At 43.4% G+C, this 19,087-nt stretch overlaps 1 protein-coding gene across 1 annotated transcript in view; it reads right to left on the bottom strand.

Moving 5' to 3' along the window:
- Nucleotides 1-18,664, bottom strand: part of LOC142277320 (uncharacterized) — a 76,234-nt gene extending 57,570 nt beyond the window's left edge. Inside the window, exons 1-4 of the mRNA XM_075332630.1 lie at nt 18,482-18,664; nt 17,803-17,903; nt 14,625-15,195; nt 14,442-14,448 (exon numbers count right to left, since the gene is read on the bottom strand). Of these exons, the coding sequence (XP_075188745.1) occupies nt 14,442-14,448; nt 14,625-15,195; nt 17,803-17,903; nt 18,482-18,495 (693 nt within the window). The 5' untranslated portion in view covers nt 18,496-18,664. The remainder of the gene's footprint in view (nt 1-14,441; nt 14,449-14,624; nt 15,196-17,802; nt 17,904-18,481) is intronic.
- Nucleotides 18,665-19,087: the final 423 nt, after the last annotated feature.

Here is a 19,087-nt window from a genome sequence, read left to right as displayed (position 1 = left end):
TGGTTATTTTAGATGCTGAAATCATTTAAAGAAGTGGTTCACCCATATTTTTTATTTTCTAGATCAATATTATATTGAGAAACAATGTTTCTCTCAAATACCTTATGTTGGCAATACTGCCTGTGAGAGGCGCTATTGCGGACCGCTATTCTCCGTTCCGTGACCCCCGGACTCCATGACCTCGGGGATCCGGTGACGTCCCGTCAAGTTCCTGACACCGCTGCCGGCTGCAATGTATGTGAGTGATGGGCTGTGGGCGGTGTTTCACTGCTAGTCACAGCCCAGTCTCCTGCTTGCAGCTCTCTGCTGTGAAGGAGGAGGGAGCAGATGGGCTGTGACTAGTGGTGAAACACCGCCCACAAAACTGAAGTTAGGGTATTAAAGACCAGGTTTGCTAGTAAAGGTTACCCCAAAAGAATTTTGTCTGATGCTTTTCTCAAAAGTAAACTATTAGACCAGGATAAATTCCTGGCAAGAATTGAAGAGGAAAAAGACATTCCAAGTTGGGGGGACATGAATACCGGTTTTGGGAGTTGTCTGGTTACTACCTACAGCGACTCCCATCAACAAATAAAAAAACTGATAAGCAAATACTGTCATATTGTAAGAAGTGATAGAATACTCTCAGGGATCCTACCCATAAAACCCCGGGTTATATTTCGAAGAAGTAAAAACTTGAAGAATCTAATAGCCCCCAGTAATGTTACACACAAAGATAGTTCGACAATCGGAAGGAACTTTGGTCAAATGAAATCAGTTGTCAATTATGGTTGTGGTCAACCCAGATGTCCATGTTGTAAATCTTTAACACAGGGTGTACATACATTCAAATCCAACATCACGGGTGAGGAGTTCCCAATCAAACAATACTTGAGTTGTAACTCAACCTTTGTAATCTATCTACTGGAATGTCCGTGCGGCTTACAATATGTAGACCGCAGCACGCAAATGCTACATAATAGACTAAATAGCCATCGGTATAATATTCGGCATGGCACAATCACTCATAGCCTATCTAAACATTTTTTATTTGAACACGAAAAAGATAGGGACACCTTTAACACGGTCATTATTGAGCAAATAACTGTAGATGATGGAAAAAGAACTGGAAACTGGTGGAACGAGAATCCTTTTGGATTTTTAAACTGACTAAACTCCATCCGGAGGGACTAACTATTATGACTGAGTGGATCAAATGAGGCTCCAGGTTTTTAATAATGCCTATTCAATTTTATAAGAGAAGACAGAGGGGACAAAATAGTCTTCTTGGGCTGTATAAAATATAATGAAAATATATTAAATTTATACTCAAGCCCCTACCATTGGTTTCAGACCCCAGAAGATGTTCGGCTTACTTTCCAGTTTAAGAATTTTAATTTAGTCTTCTCCAATTTTTAATATTTATAATTGGATTATGTCTATGCTAATCTTCTCTTTTGTTGAACTGAAGGGTATTTAGCGGTTCAAATTACAATTGGGGTTTATATATTCTTGGGTATATACCTGTGTATTTTCAGTATATACAGTATAGACCAGAAGTTTGGGCACACCTCCTCATTCAAAGAGTTTTTTTATTTTCAGGACTCTAAATATTGTAGATTCACATTGAAGGCATCAAAACTTTGAATTACCACATGTGGAATGAAATACTTAAAAAAGTGTGAAACAACTGAAAATATGTCTTATATTCTACGTTCTTCACAGTAGCCACCTTTTGCTTTGATTACTGCTTTGCACACTCTTGGCATTCTCTTGATGAGCTTCAAGAGGCAGTCACCAGAAATTGTTTTCCAACAGTCTTGAAGGTGTTCCCAGAGATGCTTAGGACTTGTTGGCCCTTTTGCCTTCACTCTGCGGTCCAGCTCACCCCAAACCATCTCGATTGGGTTCAGGTCTGGTGACTGTGGAGGCCAGGTCATCTGGCGTAGCACCCCATCACTCTCCTTCTTAGTCAAATAGCCCTTACACAGCCTGGAGGTGTGTTTGGGGGTCATTGTCCTGTTGAAAAATAAATGATGGTCCAACTAAACGCAAACCGGATGGAATAGCATGCCGCTGCAAGATGCTGTGGTAGCCATGCTGGTTCTGTATGCCTTCAATTTTGAATAAATCCCCAACAGTGTCACCAGCAAAGCACCCCCACACCATCACACCCCCTCCTCCATGCTTCACAGTGGGAACCAGGCATGTAGAGTCCATCCATTCACCTTTTCTACAAAGCCATGGCTGGTTGGATCCAAAGATCTCAAATTTGGACTCATCAGATCAAAGCATAGATTTCCACTGGTCTAATGTCTATTCCTTGTGTTTGTTAGCCCAAACAAGTCTCTTCTGCTTGTTGCCTGTCCTTATCAGTGGTTTCCTAGCAGCTATTTTACCATGAAGGCCTGCTGCACAAAGTCTCCTCTCAATACTTATTCTAGAGATGAGAGGGTGTGTCCAAACGTTTGGTCTGTACTGTATATTTAATTTCATGAACAACAATTTTAATGAATATATAAATTATTTAGTCTAATTTTACTAAATTTTATTGTATTCAATGTTTTTTATATAATGTTTTTTATTTAATTTTATTTACCCTTAGATTCACTGTTCCCCTTTGGTCAATAGGGGGTTAATTATCAATTATTTGGGAATTAATTTGGGGTGAAGTTTTATCTACTGATTTGAATTGCCATTACTCTCTTTCTATATATACGTCCATATATTAAGTTAATTTTATTGCTACCTGAGGAAGGGGGAGGACATGCCCCCGAAACGCGTTGTGGCTTCAGAATATTAAATGATTTCAGCATCTAAAATAACCATTATCTCCTCCTTTAGCAGCGCGACCCAGCACCGTGATATTTTTCCCTTTGAACTTTAATTTTGTGTAGGATCGGATGACACACGGAAGCACATCCGTGTGCATCCGATCCTACAAAAAACACATCGGATGCCGTATGTCCGTTCCGTTATTATGGAATATGTCCTATTCTGTTCTGTAATAACAGATCCTGACTCAATACAAGTCAATGGGTCCACAAAATCCCCGGAATCCACACGGAAGCACTTCCGTGTGACTTTCGTCGGGTGCCCCCGCAGCCTGTATCCCGCTCCTGCGCCAGCCCCGCGGCTGCCCGTATTGCAGTGCAAGCAGCTATGGGGATGACGAGTGTTGCTGTCAGGAGGTTAGTAAAGTTCAGTACTTGCGGTGATGAAGTCCTGCACTTCTGACGTCGCGTTCTCACATCAAGTCTCGCAGGTGGCCCGAGACTCTGACCAGCGGTGACATCACGGATTCCCGCAATACTTCACTGTGAACGTAGCGGACAATGGAAGTCAGTGACAGCTCTGACGTCAGCGGAGATCATCATAACAGGTAATGATCTCATCTAACCTCCTGACGTCGGTGCTCGTCATCCCCTGCTGTGACCTGACCTGACCTAATGATGTTAGCTCAGGTCACTGCACTGCTCTCCCTGCCAATGGAAAACATTCTGTTCTTCATTGACTGGGACAGTGAGTATGGATCGTTGTGGGACTCCCTTATTGGATTACGCCAGACCCGGATTTGATTTTTCTTTCCAATAAATTGGTGAAAGAGGGAATATTTTGTGGAGTGTTTTTTCCAAATAAAATTTTTTTTGTTGTCTGTTTTTTTTTTATTACTGACTGGGTTAGTGATGTCGGGTATCTGAGACGCTGTGACATCACTAACCCCAGGGCTTGATGCCAGGGGACATTACACACCTGGTATCAACCCCATGTATTATCCGGCTTGCCCTGCAACAGGGAAATGAGATGATGAGTTGGGTCAAAGCGCTAGGATTGGCGCATCTAATGGATGTGCCCCTTCTGGGGCGGCTGCAGCCTGCTATTTTTAGGCCAGGGAGTGTCCAATAACTTTGGACCTCCCTAGTCTGAGAATACCAGACCACAGCTATCTGCTTTACCTTGGCATGTGATCTAATTTGGGGAGACCCCACGTTTTCTGTTTTAATTAATTTATTTAATTTAAAATAACAGCGTGAAGTGCCCTCTGTTTTGGATTACCAGCCAAGGTGAAGCTGCCAGCTATGGTCTGCTGGCTGCAGCCGTTTGCTTTACCCGAGCTGGTTACAAAAGACAGGGGGGGGACTCCACGTCGTGTTTTTTTTTTTTTGCTAAATACAAGGATAATCACCCTTTAGTGCCACATGAAAGGCACTAAAGGGTGCTGGATTACAAAGTGCTGGGGAGTAGGACATGTCACCTACTGTATCCTCACCTATCCCTTGTAGACTGTGAGCCCTCGCGGGCAGGGACCTCTATGCTCCTGTACCTGTCTGTGTCTTGTATTGTTTATGATTATTGTACTTGCCCTATTATGTATACCCCTTTCTTGTCTTTTTAATCTATTATCTATTTATCCCTCTGGCTATCCCTCTATCTATCCCTCTATTTATTCATTCATCCATCTCTCTATTTATCCCTCTAGCTATATCTATTCATCTATTTATCTTTCTAGCTGCTTCCGTGTTTTTGCGGTCCACAAGAAAAAATGGAAGGCACGCGGCTGTCACACGGACCGTATACGGAACGGATGTTACACGGATGCCAAACAAATGCATCCGTGAAAGAACAGGACTTTTTTTGCGGACCGCAAAAACGGGACTGTCGTGTGAATGTAGCCTAAAGGGTGCTTTACACGCGACATCGCTAGCGATCTCGTTAGCGATGTGACATGCCAGATCGCAGATACGATCTGCCGAGATCGCACATGTGACTGGCGCTATAAAAACGACCTATGTGCGATCTTGGCAAATCGTATCTGCGATCTGGTGTGTCACATCGCTAATGAGATTGTTAGCGATGTCGCAGCATGTAAATCACCCTTATGTTTAATGCTCTTTAATATTTACATCAATGAGTGTACACTACTCTGGAATGTTCCACAGCTCCAGGTCTTACACCTACCTACCTGGGCCTGGAAATTTACCAGTCAAGGAGCTTAAAATAAGCAATAGAGATTGCTATGCCATCCGAAGGAAACTATCATCTGAAGCCACGAGTGAGGGTCTGGCTAAAAATCTTCAATTCCATCATCATCCCAATCATCCTGTATGACAATGAAGTCTAGTGTCCTCACATTTACCCAGATTGGTCAAGGTGGGATTCCAGCCCAACAGAAGTATTCCACCTGGAATTTTATAAGCGCCTTCTCCAGGTCCATCGAAGCACATCCAACAGTGCCTGTCAGGCCGAGCTGGGCAGATTCCCTCTACACCTAGCAGTTCTGAAGAGGGCACTGCCATTTCGGTCTCACCTACAGAGTAGCAATCCACACTCCCATCACCATAAAGCCCTGATACATATAGGGGGTCCAAATGAGCCAGGACCCCTGGCACAGCTCTCCCAAACCCAACAGGACAAAATGAACAATCACAGCAGCCTGACAAAAGGCAGAATCAGGAAGATAAAATAATCACTGATCTCGGGGAGACCAGCCAGAGAAAACACTGCCGGCAGCGAGCGAGGGCGCTCAAGACAATGAAATCCTAGGTATGTTGCCCCTTGGGAAATATGCAAATCAAAAAGGTCCGTGGAGCCTCTGTTAGGAATTTCAACACAGAAACCAGCCAGATATCCCTCCGGGAAGGGCCCAGCCAAGGGGTGACTCTTTTTAGGAGACCACCATAACCACCATATTAAGTGGCCCTTTTAGTCAATATCCAACTTTTTGACAAGTTTAAAGATATGACAAGGGAAATACCAAGGCCAGGTATCCATCCACAGACACCCGTTTCGGGGTATTGCCCCTCATCAGTGTGGAGTAGGATTCTGGCCGGATGGGAGCAATGCCTAGTAGACCAACAAAACAATCACTGATCTCGGGGAGACCAGCCAGAGAAAACACTGCCGGCAGCCAGCGAGGGCGCTCAAGACAATGAAATCCTAGGTACATTGCCCCCTGGGAAATATGCAAATCAAAATGTCCATGTGGATGGATACCTGGCCTTGGTATTTCCCTTGTCATATCTTTAAACTTGTCAAAAAGTTGGATATTGACTAAAAGGGCCACTTAATATGGTGGTTATGGTGGTCTCCTAAAAAGAGTCACCCCTTGGCTGGGCCCTTCCCGGAGGGATATCTGGCTGGTTTCTGTGTTGAGACTCCTAACAGAGGCTCCACGGACCTTTTTGATTAGAATCAGGAAGATGGTAGACGAGGGCCAGGAGAGGTACATCAGTGACTGGAGGACCGATATCTACACCTCACCTCAGTGTCAGCGTGTCAGCTAACTGCAACCAATCACAAGCGCCAGGATGGCCGGTGTGCGGGGAAAGTAGTTCAAGTGTCTGTCGGTCAGCATGGTGGTAAAAAATAATCAAATATTCGGCAGCACGGATACAGCGCGGCGCTGCAGCCCTAGCCATCGGGCTGTATCTGTGCGGCGTATCCAGTCACACGTGCGAGGCAGCCGGGTGATGCCATGGCAGACCCGTACGAGTCCCTCGCATGTGTGACTGCGGTGAAACCGCATGCGGCTTTTTTTTATTTAAATAAATAATTTAAAAAAAAAGAAACACGACGTGCGGTTCCCCCTAATCTTCATCCCCAGCAAAGATAACGCCGACGGGGGGCTGGTATTCCAACCCGCAGCCCCCCGCTATTGCCACATCTATTAGATGTGACAATTCCGGTGCGATACCGGCTCTTCCCGGAGGCGTGATGCGGTGCCATTCGGTTGACCTTAGGGAGATCAACATCCCGTGGTTGTTCATTCCCGGTGAAAGACCTGGCTAGTTTCCTGCCAGCGTTGAGAAACATGTGATGGTGTCTCCGCAGGCCTTCTTGCTTTGAATATTTCCCAGGGGGCATTGCTCTAGAATCACTGCGTTGAGAAACACGTGATGGTGTCTCCACAGTGGTGGATGTTGATCTCCCTAAGGTCAACCATCCTTGCTCACATAGTCTTTTACTAGGCAATGCTCCCACTAGCCAGATTCCTACTTCACACTGATGAGGGGCAAATACCCCGAAACGGCTGTCTGTGGATGGATACCATGTTTGGCATAGGTGGTCTCCTTGACTGGAGACTGCCCTTCCCGTGGTTGTTCCTTCCCAGTGAAAGACCTGGCTAGTTTCCTGCCAGCGTTGAGAAACATGTGATAGTGTCTCCGCAGGCCTTCTTGCTTTGAATATTTCCCAGGGGGCATTGCTCTAGAATCACTGCGTTGAGAAACACGTGATGGTGTCTCCGCAGTCGTGGATGTTGATTTCCCTAAGGTCAACCATCCTTGCTCACATGTAAATAAACACAGAGAAAAATCCTTTATTTGGAATAAAATACAAAACACCCCCTCCTTCACCTCTTTATTAACCAACACCCTGCAGCTCCGACGTAATCCACAGGAGGTCCCACACCACTTCAGCTCTGCTACATCTGTATCACAGAGAGAGGCACAACCGACCGCTCTCTGTCAGCTCCAGAGAATGAATGAGCTGCGCATTGAGCGGTGACGTCACTCAGGTCATTTGCGGTCACAGCTGGAGGTTCCCACGGTCCTTCATCTGTGATCGCAGGTAATCTGACCTCCGGGGGAGGTCACGGAGTTCACAGATCTGCCTCTCTTAGCAGAAAAATCGCAGTTTTTTTGGCCAAGAGATGCAGATTTTGTGCTGAAATTTTTGCACCATATTCCTGCATCCAACCTACACCTCCTGACAAAAATCCAATGTGTTTTGCCACGGTTATTTTTCTGCGATTTTTGCCACTTTTTTTTTTGCTAGTAGGTGTACATTCAGTGCTGGAGTCATCTGCACCAGCTATCAGCACCAAATTTCCACTTGCTGGCAGAATTTTTTTTTTTCCTTCGGGCCAAGGGATGCAAATTTGGTGCTGAAATTTTTACACCATATTCCTACATCCAATCTACACCTCCTGGCAAAAAAAAGTGGTGTTTTGATGCATTTTTTTTGTCACGGTTATTTTTCACGCGATTTTTGCTGCGTTTCTTTGCTAGGAGGTGCACATTTGGTGCTGAAATTGTCTGCACCAGATTTCAGCACCAAATTTCCAACTGCTGGAAGGAATTTTTTTTCTTTTTACAGCCTGCCATTCTCTGAACATGAGCGTGCATGTACCTAGAAACACATGCACGCTCCTGTCAGAAGATTGCTGCTGTGCCGGTGATGTCAGAGCCGTGTGGGTTTGCCAAGCATGACATCACCCGGCACATCCTGTTGTTCTCTGAGCATGAGCGTGCATATACCTAGAAACACATGCACGCTCCTGTCAGAAGTGTGCAGCTGTGCTGCGATGTCAGACTCGCGGGAGTCCCTCGCATGCGGCTTTTTTTTATATAAATAATTAAAAAAAAAATCCAACGTGCGGTCCCCCCTAGTTTTCATCCCCAGCCAAGATAACACCGGCTGGGGGCTGGTATATTCTCAGCCCGCAGCCGCCCGGTATTGTCGCATCTATTAGATGTGACAATTCCGGTGCGATATCGGCTCATCTCGATTGCTCTGGTGCGCTGGCAATCGAGGTAATAGCAGGGGTTAATAACAGCGCACGGCTGCTACTAAACCCTAGGTTGTGATGGCACAGGCGTCTATCAGATACCTGCATCACACAAACCTGTACATGAATGTAAATAAACACAGACAGAGAAAAAATCGTTTATTCGAAATAAAGTACAAAACTCTCCCTCCTTCACCATTTTATTATCCCCAACACACCCCTCCAGCTCCGGCGTAATCAACACGATGTCCCACGGCGATACATCCAGCACTGCTACATGTCAGAGCGAGCAGCCATAAAGCACGGCTACCCGCTCTGAGTGTAGCCATTTACTGAGCCGCGATAAGCGATGACCGCGGCAGAGACTGTCACAGGTTGGGGGGTGCGTCAGCCTGCAACCAATCACAGATGAGAGGACGGCCGGTGGGCAGGAAAAGCACAGAAAGCTGTGTGATTGCGTGCACAGTACAGGAAGTGAATGCGCGACCCGGAAGCAGTGTGCCGCCGTGACACAGAGTCTCGGTAAGTATGAAACTCTCATTTATTTCTGATTTGGTCATTTTTAATAATTGCCGATTCTGGATCGTGCACCCGGGTGCGGAACAGATATAGCTCTGAAACCGCGCGGATCCGGACTATTACAGTCCGGATCCGCTCAGCCCTAGTGAGGACTCGATCCCTATTAAAGCCCACCTTACTTGTCAATCGACATTTATTACCTACCTAATTGAATGTGAGTGCGGTAAATTATATATTGGGAGAACAGTACAGGAACTCCATAATAGGATTAATTCTCACAGACATAACATCAAAATTGGTTTTATGCTACATGGGCTATCGAGACACACTACAATTGAACATGGGAAAAAGGCAAAAATTAGGGTCACCCCTATTGACCATGTTCCCCCTCAGACACACAATCGAGTGGCAGTCCTGAACAGAAAAGAGACCTACTGGATCTACAAGCTAAACACCTTGAAACCAGTGGGTCTCAATGAGGTCACCGATCTGTTCCATTAAGGGTCCCTAGAAAACCCCCCCTTTTTTTTTTTAATCCGCATCCCCTTTAATATGATAATTTTATATATTATTTTAATTCTTATATATCTTGTATCATTAGATTCATGTATTTATAATTTATATAGGTATATATGTATTTCTGATTTTGTGGCTTCATAGAAAATGTTTCTTTTTCTTATGCTACATTATATTTCTCTGAATATTGTAGCAAAAATCTTTGAATTCCTGAGATATTTTTTGGTGTATGGTGTAGAACTGTGAGCCTCAGTATTCTGCTGGTATGCTTGTGCTCCATAACATGCACGCTATTACTCAGATCCACAGTCAGCTGGTCGGATTGTGATTTTTCCAAAAAGCGCACTGATGACAAATAACGTGCTAGAATTATACAACCCTGAACCTCTGATGACATTACTGCCATGCGCACTTTTTTTTCACGGTTTTGACCTTGTTTCACTCCCAGTTCGGACACAGTCCACGAAGGAAAGCTTAGTACTGATTACTCTGCCACCTACTTCCACGTTGTGCTGCAAAATAGGCTTCTCTTTCCTTGTTTCTTCCTTTCTCATTAACCCCTTCAGCCCCCGGGCACTTTCCTTTTTGCGCTTTTGTTTTTTGCTCCCCTTCTTCCGAGAGCCGTAACTTTTGTATTTTTCCGTCAATCTTGCCATATGAGGGCTTGTTTGCTGCGGGACAAGTTGTACTTTTAAATTAAACCATACGTTTTACCATATGTTGTACTGGAAAACAGCAAAAAAAATCCAAGTGTGGAAAAACTGCAAAACAAGTGAGATGGCACAAAAGTTTTTGGGATGTTTTATTCACCGTGTTCACTATATGGTAAAACTGATGTATCATTGTGATGCCTGAAGTCAGTGCGAGTTTGTAGACACCAAACATGTGTAGGTATACTTGCACCTAAGGGGTTAAAAAAAATTCACAAGCTTGTCCAATAAAAGTGGCGTAAGTTTTGCGCCATTTTCCAAAACTCATAGCGTTCTCATTTTTCGGGATCTATGGCTCAGTGATGGCTTATTTTTTGCGTCTCGAGCTGACATTTTTAATGGTACCATTTTTGCCCAAATGCTATGTTTTGAGCGCCTGTTATTGCATTTTGCGTAAAACTAGCGGCAACCAAAAAACGTAATTTTGGTGTTTGAATTTTTTTGCCACTACGCCGTTTACCAATAAGATTAATTGATTTTATATTTTTGATAGATCGGGCATTTCTGACCGCGGCGATACCAAATATGTGTATATTTTATTTTTTTTTAACCCTTTAATTTTCAATGGGGTAAAAGGGAGGTGATTTGAACTTTTAGGTTTTGGTTTTTTTTTATTTTTATTTTTTAAAACTTTTTTGTTTACTTTTTTTTTATTTTAGTAGTCCCCCTAGGGGGCTATAGCGATCAGCAATCCGATCGCTCTGCCCTATCTGCTGAATACAGCTATACAGCTGTAAACAGCAGATTTGATCACTTCCTGTTTCATGCGGCTCCGGGCCGAGTGAAAACGAAAGTGACTCGTCATAGCTGCAGGCGTCATCACATGACCCTGAGCTACCATGGCAACCACAGGAAGTCTGACTTTCGGTAGGGGCGACGGTAAGTAAAAATCATGATCGCGTGTATATACATCTTGCTGCCAGACTTTGGCAGCGAGATGTAAGGGGTTAATGTTACGGGTGGAATGCGATTCCACTCGTAACATGCAGGCACACATGTCAGCTGTTAAAAACAGCTGATATTTGCGCAGATCGCTGCATCCTGCCCGCGGCAGAGGGCGGGGCTTAGCAGCACACGCTCCATAACTGATATATCCGTCAAAGGTCGTGAACATCGTTCCCTCTTTTTGCGGCTGAAAGCCACCCTATTAAATTATTTTTTATCACTAAAGATATAATAAGGGGATTTCATTCTTTTTGCTCCTTCCACTTTGATTCTATGACTGCTGTTCTATCGTGGACACTACTAATTCCCTGGTGGCACATCTAATAGTAGCTTTTCAGATTCCTATCTATGCACATTAACCCTAAAGGGTCACTGGTTCTAGAACAAAGAAAAGCTCTGAAAATTTTTAAACAATCAATTTATTTTATTTTTTAGATCTCTTTATATTTTATTCCGAAAAAATTCTGTCTGTCTAAATATTTTATAGCATGTTTTTAAATGATTATTAATCTGTTTCCAATTTATCTTTTTATTTGGATATGTTATGTTTTCCTGCTATATGCGTCATTCCAGCCCGCCAATTTTTTTTATTTTGGGGGCTTTCCTTGCTTTTTTTTCCTCTCTCTTGTATTTATGCTGGGATCTTTGTATCAGCAGCAGATATGTTGTTTTTGTGCTGTATGTCCTGATGAAGAAAGCAGAGCTCCTGAAACGCGTAGACACAAGCTAATATAAAGGAATTTTTATCATCTTCTTGTCCTCGCTCCTGGTGAATAGCATGGCATAAACCCCTTTTCTATTACTCTCTGTTATCTACCACGGGGGCTGCAGCAGAGTTCACCTAAACACCATATGCTTATACAGGAGTTGTGACTGGCACAACTCCTCGAGGTGAGTGCAAACTTTTATATTTTTCTCGGTATATATCGGGTAAGACCCTATTGCGCTTTCTCTTCCACAGTTTATTCAAATATTACCGTAACACACTATGCCGTCATGGTTTAAAATTCTGCAGGGCACGCAGGGTCCCCCTGCTCATGCCAGCACATCCAGGCTCATTTGAATCTTGCCAGTGACCATCTGGATGATCCATAGAGGCATGGGAGACGGTCATGTGGTCAAGTGAAACCAAAATAGAATTAGTGTTAGAGCATTGAAGATGGGTCGTGGCAGCATGATTATGACCCGAAACACACAGACAGGGCAACTAAGGACCTGAACCTAATAGATAATCTTTGGAAGGAACTGAAACTCAATGCAGCCCAGAAACCTAAAAGATCTGGAGAAGATCTGTATGGAGGAGTGAACCAAAATCCCTGCTGCAGTGTGTGCAAACTGAGTCAAGAACTGTAGTAAATGTCTGACCTCTGTAACTGTAAACAAAGGTTTCTGTACCAATTGCTAAGTTCTGTATTTCCATTGTATCAAATACTTATTTCATGCAATAAAATGTAAATTCATTATTTAAAAATCATGCAATGTAATTTTCTGTATTGTTTTTTTTATTCTGTCACAGTTGAATTTACCTACAATTAAAATTACAGCTCTCTCCATTCTTTGCAGGTAGGAAAATTTGCAAAATTTCCACGTATCAAATTTGAATATTGTAAGAGTAAGTTTCTTACCTTTGGATATAGCTTGAGTTGCCTTTCTGAGGAAGACAAGATGGTTGGATCAGCGGTTCTCAGGAATAGTGGGTCGCTGTTCAGGCACCAGATTTTGTTGTCGCCATTCAGCATGGGACATATAAGATTTTGTGTCTGTGGTCCTAATTAAATTATAAAGATCAAGTATGTATATGTGACGCCCTGGCCTATCAGGACGTCATAGGGTATTGTGCAATCTGCCCTTCTGTGCAGTACACAACTCCTCCTTGGTTACGGGTCCCTAACAAACGGTGTTGCCAAGAACAGCTAAGTAAAATCCTAGGAACACTCTGCACCACACCCACAAGATACACCAGTGGTCGGCCTGAGTGGAATAGGGTCGCCCACTTGGGGGGGGGGGGGTTAAGGGGGGGTCAGGAGCAGTCAGTTGAGGAGTAGTGTTGAAGGAGAGAGGAGGTCAGGAGCAGGGCTCCTTGAGACTACTAGGTGGCAGACGTTGGTCTGGGCCTGGTAGGAGCAGGAACCCCGGTCGCAGAGGATCATGACAAAGGGCACGGAACTGCCGAGGAGGGCAGCCGGCGGCCTTGTGCCATCTCCGGGCAGGGGCCATGGCACAGCGGGATACGAGGACCCTAGGGCAGGGAGTAGCTTCAGGCGCCCTGTCAATTCCCCTGACGAGGACGGAGCCTTCAAGATCCGTTCTCCACCTGCTCCAAAATCTGGGTATTATAACAACGAGAAGGATAGGACTTTCCACATATATGGTCCAGGAAATCCCAAGCATGAACCCTGAGAGCAAGCTCACCCAGTTAGCCATACTGGTGAGCAGGACCCGACTAGTTCTATACTACAGGGATCCAACAAGAGTCAAGACACAGTGCCAGAAAAGGGATACAGACCAACAAGCAACACCAGCAAAACGGGACCCAAAACGTGCTCCCCCAGTGGCAGTGGTGCTCAGAACTTTGGTTTACAAGTTGTCGGTGTCAGCGTTATTGGACTGAGTGAGTATGCAGTGACCCTTACCTCCCCAACAGCACTCCCCCGTCATCATCACCGAGTCCCGGGGAATTCCCCCTACCCACGGAGGGGTTAAACACCTGGCTGCCCACTCCAACGCCACCGGGTACTCCCATCAGAAGCGGTGGTACTCCATGTTACCACACACCATGTGTGGCGTCACAAAACATAGACTTTGTCCCCTGTACATACCCCCCTTTCAATTCAAGTGTCGGCGTGACCCCCGGGTCCGGAGACCCCTCGAGCCACCGCGGATCTGGATCCGAGCAGCCCGGCTGCTGACACGGGGGCGGGAGATAGAGATAGATAGAGATAGATAGAGATATGAGACGCCCCTCTGAGACAATAAAGTATCAGGAGTAGCTCTCCCTTTGACTCAAACAAATAAAAAATTACACCATCATCACTCATTTATATAAGACTATATAAACTTTTTAGTTTCACATTCCTGAACTTCACTTTTAACAAAGAAACTGAAACTATACAAGTCCTTATCTAAAGTAAACAGAGGTCTCTGCTGCATTACACCAGGGGAGACAGTACAGACTCTTAAACGAAGACAAAATGGAGTGTAGATTTAACAAAATGGATTCTGCTCTCATTCAAGCAATACACAAATGGATGAATAAAGCGTACAGCTTGGCTATAAAAATAAAAAATTCTCCCCATCAAAAATTCAAGAAAATGTGTTAAAAGATGAATAGTTTGTAAATGATCCATTATAAAAAGTACACAACCGTAATGACATAAAATGAACTCTTTATTAACAGATAGTAAAAGTCTATTAATATTTACAAAAACAGACATTTTATTCATGACTATGGCTTCACTCTTGTGTAACTTCTCTGATGTTTAACAAGACCTGATTTCTGAGCAAAACATTTACCACATTCTGAACATGAATATGGTTTCTCTCCTGTGTGAATTCTCTCATGTTTAACAAGACCTGATTTCCAAGCAAAACATTTACCACATTCTGAACATGAATATGGCTTCACTCCTGTGTGAATTCTCTCATGTCTAATAAGATCTGATTTCAGAGCAAAACATCTCTCACATTCTGAACATGAATATGGCTTCACTCCTGTGTGAGTTCTCTCATGTTTAATAAGCTCTGATTTGTCAGTAAAACATCTCTCACAATCTGAACATGAATATGGCTTCACTCCTGTGTGAATTCTCTCGTGTCTGATAAGATGTGATTTCAGAGCAAAACATTTCCCACATTCTGAACATGAATATGGCTTCTCTTCTGTGTGAATTCTCTCATGTGTAATGAGATTTGATTTCTTAGCAAAAGATTTCTCACATTCTGAACATGAATATGACTTCTCTCCTTTGTGACTTTCAGTTCCCTTAGCTTTCTGTGTTGAACTCCTGGTACCATCATCTGCCATAAATAAAATTGAAGTTATTAGCTTTTAATAATATAACCTCAAACATACACAGGCACACATAAATCCATATAAATGCCAAAGTGTGTTGCGTTCTACTTTAAAAGGTCTATGTGACAGAAAATACCTATGTGTCATAAAATGACATTTTAAAAACTGCACCCTTCGAATTGCTCAAAACGACTTTCAATAAAACATATCTACAAAAGCATATCCAGTGGCACTCAATAATATAAGGATACTTTGGCATTGCATTACTTCTATAGAAATATTAGAAAAAATTGAATACATAGGTAATGAGAAAAAATGAGTAAAACGACATAGGTATTGCATTACTGCTTTAGAGATATTTGCAAAGTGAGATTCTTAGATAATGACCAATCCATGTGAGCCCGATAACCTTGACAAGCACCTGACCAAGCACTCTTCCCAATAGCAAGGATGTGTCCACCATCTTATTTAGCCAGGAAGCAGACATGCAGATTTTTTAATCACACAGAGGCATTTAAGGTTAGGTTCCCAATATAATGAGATCACCTTGTCGAGGTATCGGGCTCACATGGATTGGCCAATACATAAGCTAAGAATCTCTCTTTGCAAATATCTCTAAAGCAGTAATGCAATGCCTATGTCTTTTTACTCATTTTTCACATTAGCTATGTATTTATCCCTTTTTTGTAATATTCCTACAGCAGTAATGCAATGCCAAAGTACACTTTAGATGCATCACAGGAAATAAAGCAATGTGGAAGGAACAAATAAACATTTTAATTTTTCCCACAAAATTGTTGCTTTAACCACAAATGTTCATATTCCCAAGGGTAAGATGAGAAAATGGACCATATTCTGTTGTGCAATTTCTCATGTGTACGCAGATACCCCATGACTTGGAAGGGAAGGAGCACCATTTGACTTTTGAAGAACAAAATTGGCTGAAATAGAGGATGCCATGTCACGTTTGTAAAGCCCTTGATGTGCCTAAACAGTGGAAACACCCCACAAATTATCTCATTTTGAACTCTACACCAATGAAGGAATGTATATAGGTGTGGAGATCATACAAGTACCCTTATATAGGGCAAGGGGTCTTTAGCAGACCCCCAGTTATTATGGCGACCCATTTGCACGCAATGATAAATGTTGCTGGGGACGTTGGATATGTGGAACGTTGTACCCCATAGGCTGCGAGCTGCAAATGCTGCTGTCAAAGATTGAAAAGTTAACAGCAATGGGAGAAGCTTACCTCCACTGAATAACTGAATAGACATCATCTGCTGGCAATAATGGAGACTCAGCTTTTGAGCCCGCAAGAATTAATATAGAATGTAATAATACATTACATATTGAGAAGGGGTTAAAGAAAACCTGGCAGCTACAAAAACACTATTTACCTGCAGCTAGAGATAATCTGAGTACCTAGCATTTAAATGATAAGTATCTGGTTTATTCAGTGTGTGACGCTAGTCACTGCATGGACAAGCCGTGAGGCAGGGTTGGCAAACATTCTGGAGTCAGATACAAAAAGAGCATGCCGTGAACTAAGGGGAAAGACAAAGGCGTAATCAGCTCTGGGGTCAGAATATCAGGAGGATAGCGGACATGGGCAAATGGAAGGTCAGAGGAGGTCCAAGGTCTGGCAGCTATAGATCAGAGCACAAATAACCGAGGCCCACATTCGCAGGGAGCCGCGGTGGCGTCGGACTCTGTTCACAGGCAACCCCTGAAATTAGTTGCTCGGCCTCAGCTGAGTGTTTTACACTGTTTTCCAGTCCTGTGGCGTCGTTTGTGGCTCCTTGAGACTCAGGAGGCTAACTTATATTCAGCTGTGTTCTCCCTATTTAAGGTTTGAGATTCTGTTACTGTAGATGATACCTTCAGTTTATGCTCCTGTGATTCCGGTCTTTGTGGCGATCCTTTGTGGGGTTTGCATCTCCACTCCCGGTGGTAGGGGGCTGTTAGATCAGGGTTTGGACAGGAGTTAGGGTTAAGCTGGTGGTCCAGACCTGGATACCATCAAGCCTACCTCTGGGATCAGGGACAGCACAAAGTCGCTAGTCTGTGGGCCAGTTTTGGGGTCTGTGCTCCAGCTATCCTGGCACCTCCGTGATACCCTGGGTTTAGGACTGACTACTCAGCTAAGTAACTGATCACTCAGAACAGGGAACCCTTGAAAAAAATCAAGCACCTCCCAGTTTCAGATTGAACTGAGCTTTCGCTCAACAATCTAATAGCTTGGCACGACCCGGATTCCATAGGGAGGCAAAATTGTCACACTCACAGCGTACAAGACAGCAGAGAGATTGTGACACAGTAACTACAAGGAGAAAATGCAGTTACATTCTCCCAGCAGCTGCTCACTTCCAGTCACCAGCACAGTGCGAGAGGCTGAAACAGTCACCACTCACTATATAGTGAGTGCACAGTAATCAACCCTCCTGTTCCTCGGCTGACAGCCTGTGAGCGTTAAGTGTTACTGTTTCCCGCACTGCATCAGTGACTGTATACGAGCGGCAGCAGGGAAAATGTAACTTCATTTTCTCCTTGCAGCTGGGAATGTGACTGTTCTTGTTATTTAATGGTGACACTTCACTGAGGAGGGTTACCTGTGGAAAGATCTCTACTCCGTTCATCACTCCGCACATCCATTTCTCCTTTTTCCATTGTGTCTGCAGCGTTCTGCATATCTTTTCCCTGAATTTCAAAGCTGTAAAATAAATAATGTAAAAGTCATGGACAGAAGGAAAAGTCATGTGGAAGGTTCTAGATGGACGCTTCTGCTACCAGAGCCGTGTGGCCCCTGAGACCAATCCATGCATGGCCTCTACGCCTCCTATATCGCCCGTGCGGCCCCAGAGTCAGTTCAGCAGGGATAGAAGCAGACGTGGCAGGGTCCACTTAGTGTGGTACATTATGACATTGGGATTTCCTTCATTGTTTTGTCTTCACAATTTGGACGCCCTAATGCTTATTTTTCCGTCATTTGAGAATTGTTTTAGTCAACAATGTTGTATTTTTGAAAGTCTTTTAGAGGAAAATTAGTTTTATTCAATTGTTGTTCTTTAAGGGGACGAACAGAGGCGTAAATAGAAATCATGGGGCCCCATAGCGGAAGTTCTAATTGGTACCTCTACCCCAAAAAATAAAATCTAATTAGTATTCAGTTGGGTCATATAAGAACTTATCTTACAACTTTACAGCCCTTACAAAGTAATTTTCCTCTTCAAAGCCCAAAGATTCCCCTGTCACTGCCCCATAATGTATAATACAAGCACTGTATGATACCTCCACAGCGACATCCTCCACACCAGGGCTGAGGAGTCGGTAGGAAAAATGAGACGTTTCCATCCACTCTCTATACAGACACATCTGCAGGTTTTTCTCACTATCTGACATCAAATCAAACTAAAGTGAAGAAAGAAAAATGGCACTGAAAAAATCCAAAATATTTTCAAAATTTTTTTTTTACTTTTTAAATCCAGTGAATAAAGACCACAATGTGCGTCAATCAGTGACGTTTTGTTCCTTCTTTGGACCTTTATCAAACTCACACTATAAAGATACATAAGAAAAATACAAAGTGAATATTATGGGATATTGCAGCCGCTGGGGACGAGGCCATGATCCAATTGTGCCTATTTTCTGTTATATAGATAAATCTTTTCTATGCATCTTTCCACAAGTAATATGTATGATGTTTCCTCTAATATTCATGCACCTTTCAGAGAATATTCATTTTGTATTTTTCATATGTATCTTTATAGTGTGAGTTTGATAAAGGTCCAAGGAAGAACCGAAACGTCACTGATTGACGCACATTGTGGTCTTTATTCACTGGATTTAAAAACCCTAGATGTGCCCCACCCAGATGTACCACCATTCATCTATCCT

Source organism: Anomaloglossus baeobatrachus, unplaced genomic scaffold (assembly GCF_048569485.1).
Source record: "Anomaloglossus baeobatrachus isolate aAnoBae1 unplaced genomic scaffold, aAnoBae1.hap1 Scaffold_41, whole genome shotgun sequence".
NCBI classification, from domain to species: Eukaryota; Metazoa; Chordata; class Amphibia; order Anura; family Aromobatidae; genus Anomaloglossus; species Anomaloglossus baeobatrachus.
Note: the sequence above shows the minus strand (reverse complement) of the source record. Positions and strands in the feature narration are given on the sequence as shown.